Genomic DNA, 7,221 nt, shown 5'->3' with positions numbered 1-7,221 from the left:
ACACACGACAGTGCCCGACTCAACCATTTTTACACAGCAACAAAGCTCTCCATAGAGGTGAAGAAAACCTAATCAATGGTTGTTTTAAGCTTCAACACCGAGATCTCACTGATTTCTTTTTGAAACTTTGATTTATCTCTGAAAACTTGGTTTCAATCCGATAACATGCGGTCAAAAGACAGAATTTCCTACTTCTACGATGGTATGTGTTCTTCTACTCCGTTGCTTCTATATGTAAATGCACATGCGATTATTGATGAAATATCATTGCATTATATTTCCAGTTCTCGATCCCTTTTAACTTATTTTTTCTTGTTTCTTCCTTACAATCTCAAACCCTAGAAGCTTATGAACTTTCGAGATGACTATCTGCTAATAAATAGTTTACTCTTCGTATAACATGCTAAATTTTGGTTACGAAATTGAGAAATGATTGTGAAAATTGGGGGTGATTGACTTTTTCAGGGGATGTTGGTAATGTTTACTTTGGACCTAATCATCCGATGAAGCCCCATCGATTATGTATGACTCATCATTTGGTGCTTTCATATGATCTTCACAAGAAGATGGAAATCTATGTTAGCTTTCTCTATCTTTTCCCTCTTTGGTTTCATCTCCAAAAGGCCGATAAACTTTCTTAATAATCTATGATTTCTGGTGTTCAACACAGAGGCCTCATAAGGCATATCCAGTTGAGCTAGCTCAATTTCACTCAGCCGATTATGTGGAGTTCTTGCAGCGTATAAATCCTGACACACAACAGTTGTTTCCAGAAGAAATGGCAAAATGTAAAACATCTCAATTCTCAAATCCCTTTCACCAAATATACAAGACTTTATCTTGTTCTTAACTTCTATGTAATCTTCTTTGATCTTCAGTTAAACTTGGAGAAGACTGCCCTGTTTTTGATGACTTATTCGAATTTTGCCAAATATATGCTGGTGGAACAATCGGTAAGTTTCCCAAAAGGGTATTTTAGTCATTCTTCATCAACACATCACATTAACAGATACAAGCAGATGCTGCACGCAGATTAAACAATCAACTCTGTGACATTGCAATAAACTGGGCTGGAGGATTACACCATGCAAAAAAATGTGAAGCATCTGGATTTTGTTACATCAATGACTTGGTTTTGGGAATCTTGGAGCTTCTTAAATATCATGCAAGAGTTCTTTACATTGACATTGATGTTCATCATGGAGATGGTGTAGAAGAAGCCTTTTATTTCACTGATAGAGTGATGACTGTTAGTTTTCACAAATATGGAAATATGTTCTTTCCTGGATCAGGTGATGTTAAGGTATTTATATATTTATATGTTCTTGACTTCTTTCCTTCTTCTTCTTCTTTTTTTCACACAAAGTGGGACCCGATTATATTATAATTTTTCATGTAGGAAATTGGGGAAAGAGAAGGAAAGTTTTATGCGATTAATGTTCCTTTGAAGGATGGTATAGATGATGGAAGCTTTACTCGATTGTTTAAAACAGTATGTATCAAAATTCAGATGTCTTTTGGTTTTTTAATTATATATTTATATTAAATGTATATATATTTTTTTTTTGTAGATTATTGCGAAAGTTGTTGAAACATATCAACCAGGTGTAATAGTTCTCCAATGTGGAGCAGATTCACTTGCTGGAGATCGATTGGGATGCTTTAATCTCTCAATAGATGGTGATAATTTTTTATTTTTAATTTATTATTATATTTATTTTGAAATACTTACTTTTGAATTTCTTCCAGGACATGCTGAATGTGTTAGATTTGTTAAAAAGTTTAATTTGCCTCTACTGGTAAGTTTATTTTTAAATAAAACGTAGCTTACTTTTTTTTTTTTTTTTTTTAAGTTTTAGATTTTATTTTATTTTAAGGTAACTGGAGGTGGAGGATATACAAAAGAGAATGTTGCTAGGTGTTGGACTGTTGAAACAGGAGTTCTTTTAGACACAGAGCTTCCTAATGGTATATATTATTTTATTAATTATTAATTTATTAATTTAATTTCATTTAGGTTTTTTAATTTAATTATGCATAACAACTTATTACAGAGATCCCAGATAATGACTATATCAAGTATTTTGCTCCAGAGTGTTCTTTAAGGATTCCAACTGGTCATATTGTATGTAATTATTTTTTATACTTCGAATTTGGATTACATTGATAATATTTAATTTTATAATGTTATAAAAATAAATATTTATTGGTGTTTGGACAGGAAAATTTTAATAGCAAGTCTTATTTAGGAACTATAAAGATGCAAGTTTTGGAAAATCTACGTTCCATTCAACATGCCCCAAGTGTACAAATGCAAGAGGTAACAAATATAATATAAGTTTTTACCAAGTGTTTTTTATTAAATTTTAAACATGACTTTTTATATATTTTGGTATGTTTTAGGTTCCACCGGATTTTTATATTCCTGATTTTGATGAAGATGAGAAGAACCCTGATGAAAGAAACGATCGTAAGTGTATAAAAAAATAAATAAATAACTTTGTTGTTTTTATAATTGGAGATTAATTAGGTTAACTTTTATTGTTTTTTTTTTCTTCAGAACATACGCAAGACAAGCATATCCAACGTGATGATGAATACTATGAAGGAGATAATGACAATGATCATAACATGGATGATGTTTAGTTAGAATGTTAGATACTACTACTCACAATGGACAACAATTATTCTAGTATTTCATTTTAGGGTAGACTGTATGTAGAGTAGATATTACAAAAATTATGCTTCTTTTTAACTAACTGTTTTGGAACACTCACTACAAAGAAAAGAATCAATCCACACAAAATCTTGTTAGTTAATCTCTAATTTAAAAAGATATATATATATATATATATATATATATATATATATATATATATATATATATATATATATGGATGTGTTCCTTGTAGGATAGTGGAAAACCAAAATATCCATTTTACCCCATTAATAAATACTAAATATGATACAATGACAATGAAGTGTTCCATTTAAGAGTTTTTGTTCATTATGTCAAACGACGATTACAAGTAATGTGATGAGATGAATGGAGGAAATCTATGAGCTGTTTTCTGCCAAAATGGTATCCAATAGCGATTCACATGCATCCTCAAGCAAATCCAACACCTATAGAAAGTAGAAACAACCATTAAGAACTTAAAGAGATTGACAAAATGGAAGAAAAGTTCAAGAGTTTTAGAGCATCTAAGACATGTAATAGCTCAAGTAAACATTATTACATTAAGAATTGCATTTCTAGCGTATGTTTGAGCACAAACACATGAACTCGATAAATTATTACATTAAGGACTTAATGAGGAAAGCATAATTTCCCAATTATAACGTGTTGTCTTGATAGATTATGTTTTAAGACTTTAAAACCTCATTTCCCAGACTTTTAAGTCAAAAAGAAACACCAATGACCCATATATAGCTAACCAAATTAAGTCATGTCTCCATTAAACCATTTAAGTAAAAAAGAAACAACACTTAAATTAAATTCAAGAGAGTTTATGTTTACCTTCTCAAAACCTTGTGCTCCACCATAGTAAGGATCAGGCACTTCAGTTTCATCATGTTTTTTACAGTAAGAACACATTAACTTAACCTAAATTCACACCCAATTAATGAATTAAACAACAAGAATTGCAAATGCATTAAAAAAAAAAAAAAGATTCTTTAAAACTTTCTACAGACCTTCTTGTATGCATCAGCTGGTAAGGCTTCCTTAAAACTCCATCTTTCCAAAGCTGCAAGTATATCCTCTGCAATCCATACAAAAATTCAACTAAATGATGAAGAAAATTACATACATTTACCTCAAAAATCAATGTCTTACGACTTAATCTAAATAAATCACACCTTTATTTTGCTTGTCCATGGCAAGAATGAGATCAAATTCTTTGAAATCGGATGGCCTTATTGGCCTTGATATCGATGTGATTTCAATTCCTCTTCTTTTAGATGCAGCTCTCATTCGCGAGTCTGCTGGACCTCCCTTCAATAAATGAAAAATCGAAACAAAATTCAGAACGAATTTCAAGAAATTGGAGATCGAATCGTTAATGGATACTCTTAAAATTCTCCTAAAAGTAATTCAAGAGTAAATTGAGGAAAAACTCATGATGGAATGATGAATTATCCATAAACCTCGTGATAGTTGATGGTACCAGCAGAATCGATGAGAAACTTGGAAGAAAGATCTCGTTTTTTGACCAAATCAGTGAAGACGCCTTCAGCAGCTGGGCTTCTACAGATGTTTCCCAAGCAGACGAAGAGAACAGAGAAGGGTTTTTCTGTAGTTTTATCTGTCTGAGTTGTGGAAGCCATTGACGATGATGATGATGTGATTACTGTTATTGGGTTTTGTTTGATTTGTGATATTCGATGAAAAATATTTGAAGTTTGAAAATGTGGTGATGGATTTAGAGGAAGAAGGGTTGGAAGAAAGGGGGATTTGGTGTCGCAATGGCAAAATGGCAACTTAGGGATGGTTGGGAGGCTACTGGTGCATAGTGACCTCATTGCTGCCTGCGATTTTGGTAGAAAAGGAGTGAGGTGAGCCCAAAGAATAAGGTTCGAAGGATGCTTTTGTTAGATTTTTGTTTGTATGATTACATTTTCATTTTTCACCACAAAATAGACTTGAAAAATAAACTTTTGATAACTCGAATTTCTTAACTTACAAAAAATTATAAAATATGATATCTATTAACATATTTTTGATAAAGCTGTTTTTGAGAGATTTTAGTTTTTTTTTAAGAAAAACTCAAAAAAAAAAAAATATGATTTTGCAAATCATACTTAATTACTTTTTTTTAAATCAATTATATGTTCTAGATAAATCATAAATTTATAGTATCTTTTAAAAGCTTTCAGTTATTTTTGTTGATCAGTCATGCAAATAAAAGCTACAACTTCTAACTTTCAGCTAGTTTTATCATACACGTCCATAATTTATTGATGTGTTTATAACATAAGAAAGTCATAATTACAGGATGATAACTGTATACAACTGCAAAAGTGGTAATCTTTGTGAAAAAAAAACAATTTTAGATTTGTTTTATCTCCATATCTTAATTTTTTTTATTTGAAATAAAATACAGTAAAACATGTTTATAAATACACCTTGGAAAGGAGAGATTTTTAATTTTCGGTAAATAATCCACCAACACATATTTTCTTGGAGACGAAGTATAAATCAAAATCCAACCATACATATTTATGTATATATTTTTGTACAATCAAAATATAAATGAGATAAGGGAAGAAATATTGACAACTCAAACACATAAGTTTTAATGAGATTCATACAAACATGGCTACATCCTTACCATGATTAGCCATTCGGATAAGTCCACTAATAAATAACTCTTTAGAGTCACACTTGTTATCCATGAACCCAATGTCCAGTGATCACTGTCTCAAATAGTCAAAGGTTGTCATCACAACACACTCATAACCTTAAAGCATAGCTCTTAACAAGTCAACTCATACACAACCAATGATACGACGTGACCAAAAATGATCAACCGAATGTTTCATAATACAACGTAGATAGCCAGTAGAAAAAAACTATTCCCAAGCTGGAGAGGTGGGAGAGGAGAGAAATTGAAGTGGATCTCCTATCTATATTCGACAGCTTGAGAACCGTGTCCGCATCAATCGAAGTGGTGGAAGGCCCCCTGAGTTAAAGGGATAGCTTTCGCGCCTCTCCAAGAGAGATAATTTGGTATCTGAATCGGTTGAAGGAGAGTGAGAGTTCGAAGTTGCTGGTAGGTACAACATAAACTAATGGGTGTTGTGAGTATGAACTTATTTGAGGATCATGAGGAAAGTGTTGAGGAATAAGCTAAGAAATCTTGGTTATCGAGAAAGTACCCTATCGGAGCAGCTTTAGTTTGTCACGAACCATTTCGTGGTCTATGTAGCCACTAACCACGAATTTGAACACCATCCCAGGTGTTTGTGGTAGTTAGTGATGAAGCATTCTCGTGGTCAATTGTGGTGGGGAACACTGACCACCACAAACAATTAGTTTGTTTCTCTGTCTATTTCTCTCTATATCTCTATCTTTCTCCATCTCTCCACATTTTAATTAATAAAAAAATATTTTTTTTTATTTTAATAATCAAAAAATAAGAGGGATATAGTGGTGAATATCCCAACATTTTAGTGGTTGAATATGATGATGAGTTGGCACCCACCACTATAGTGGTTAGTGGTAGGTATAACGGATGCCTAATAAATCTGCATGTCAATAGAACTGTTTTTTTATAGTCGGAGTAAATTACACGAATGGTCCCTATATTTTAAGGTAATTTGAGCGTTTAGTCCCTAACTTGTTTTTTTAACTCGGAAGGTCCCTACTGTTTGTTTTTGTTACACGCTTGGTCTCTGTCTTACCTAAAAAAACTATTTTGTCATTGATTTTTTAAAATATTTAAATAAACACACCCCAACCCCCTTCACCTTACCTTACCTATCCCACTATTTTTTTCTATTTAAATAATAGTCTTTTTAGGTAAGACAGAGACCAATCGCGTAACAAAAACAAACAGTATGGGACCAAGTGCGTAACAAAAACAAACAGTAGAGACTTTCCAAGTTAAAAAAATAAGTTAGGGACCAACTGCGCAAATTACCACACACCATAAGGACCATTCGTGTAATTTACTCCTTAAAGTAACATCATTTTTTGCAACAAAATTATCATCCTCGCGTGGTTGTAGTAGGCTTCATAAAACAATAAAAGCACCTAAATATATTAGTCATGCAATTTGAATACTAAACCTACATACAAATTTTGTAATACCATCTAAGAAGTTTTCTACGATTTCCAATTTTCAACACAATCAACACCTATTTTCATGTTCTTAGTCAAAGTTGGAATGCGGGATGCCAAAAAACTTTTACGCTTCATCATTAAACCTTGAAATTCACAATTTTGTCACATGGTTTTCCATAATTAAAAGAAAACTAGCTAAACTAACGAAAAAACTTTAACTTATCGATGATTAACTCTTTGAAATCTCTACTCTCTAGATGACTTCAACTATAAACCAAATAAAGTAAATCATTCCATCTTTCAAGCCAATGGAATGTAATGATCAATTCCATTCCATAACAATGCTCATTCAATTCCTTTATGATTTCATTCCACTCTTGTGATCAATATATATAACAACATTTGATGACAACCCAAAATTTGTGATTTCATTC

At 31.9% G+C, this 7,221-nt stretch overlaps 2 protein-coding genes across 3 annotated transcripts; one reads left to right on the top strand and one right to left on the bottom strand.

The window, feature by feature from the left end:
- HDA9 (histone deacetylase 9) lies at positions 1-2,806 on the top strand. 2 transcript variants are annotated; one of them, XM_079075989.1, is made up of 13 exons: positions 1-202; positions 466-578; positions 671-788; positions 879-953; positions 1,020-1,303; positions 1,400-1,492; positions 1,572-1,680; positions 1,750-1,799; positions 1,878-1,968; positions 2,055-2,125; positions 2,222-2,320; positions 2,404-2,470; positions 2,561-2,806. In XM_079075989.1, the coding sequence occupies exons 1-13, from the start codon at positions 166-168 to the stop codon at positions 2,644-2,646; spliced, it is 1,293 nt and encodes a 430-aa protein (XP_078932115.1). In that variant the 5' UTR covers positions 1-165; the 3' UTR covers positions 2,647-2,806. The 2 variants fall into 2 exon arrangements, with proteins under 2 accessions (XP_078932115.1, XP_078932117.1); XM_079075991.1 differs by lacking the exons at positions 1-202; positions 466-578; positions 671-788 and having other exon boundaries at positions 1,033-1,303.
- Positions 2,807-2,917: 111 nt separating this feature from the next.
- LOC145156697 (uncharacterized) lies at positions 2,918-4,586 on the bottom strand. Its single transcript, XM_079075978.1, has 5 exons — positions 4,150-4,586; positions 3,862-3,997; positions 3,697-3,764; positions 3,521-3,607; positions 2,918-3,126 (listed from the first exon to the last, which is right to left on the bottom strand). Exons 1-5 carry the CDS (start codon positions 4,522-4,524, stop codon positions 3,058-3,060), a joined length of 735 nt encoding a protein of 244 aa, XP_078932104.1. The 5' UTR covers positions 4,525-4,586; the 3' UTR covers positions 2,918-3,057.
- Positions 4,587-7,221: the final 2,635 nt, after the last annotated feature.

The sequence above is a fragment of the Lactuca virosa genome, chromosome 1 (genome assembly GCF_052849685.1).
Source record: "Lactuca virosa cultivar CGN04683 chromosome 1, Lactuca_virosa_CGN04683_v6, whole genome shotgun sequence".
Lineage (NCBI taxonomy): Eukaryota > Viridiplantae > Streptophyta > Magnoliopsida > Asterales > Asteraceae > Lactuca > Lactuca virosa.
The sequence above is the reverse complement of the archived record's forward strand: the minus strand, read 5'-3'. Positions and strand labels throughout refer to the sequence as shown.

What these genes read in the sequence shown, in the direction of transcription:
- LOC145156697 (XM_079075978.1), bottom strand. Translation starts at nt 4,524, where the DNA reads ATGAGGTCACTATGCACCAGTAGCCTCCCAACCATCCCTAAGTTGCCA. An exon ending in GTACCATCAACTATCACGAG is followed by an intron (nt 3,998 to 4,149) that starts GTTTATGGATAA and finishes CATTTATTGAAG; the next exon opens with GGAGGTCCAGCAGACTCGCG. An exon ending in CAGCTGATGCATACAAGAAG is followed by an intron (nt 3,608 to 3,696) that starts GTCTGTAGAAAG and finishes GTGTGAATTTAG; the next exon opens with GTTAAGTTAATGTGTTCTTA.
- HDA9 (XM_079075989.1), top strand. Translation starts at nt 166, where the DNA reads ATGCGGTCAAAAGACAGAATTTCCTACTTCTACGATG. An exon ending in CTGGATCAGGTGATGTTAAG is followed by an intron (nt 1,304 to 1,399) that starts GTATTTATATAT and finishes TTTTTCATGTAG; the next exon opens with GAAATTGGGGAAAGAGAAGG. An exon ending in GGATTCCAACTGGTCATATT is followed by an intron (nt 2,126 to 2,221) that starts GTATGTAATTAT and finishes GTGTTTGGACAG; the next exon opens with GAAAATTTTAATAGCAAGTC.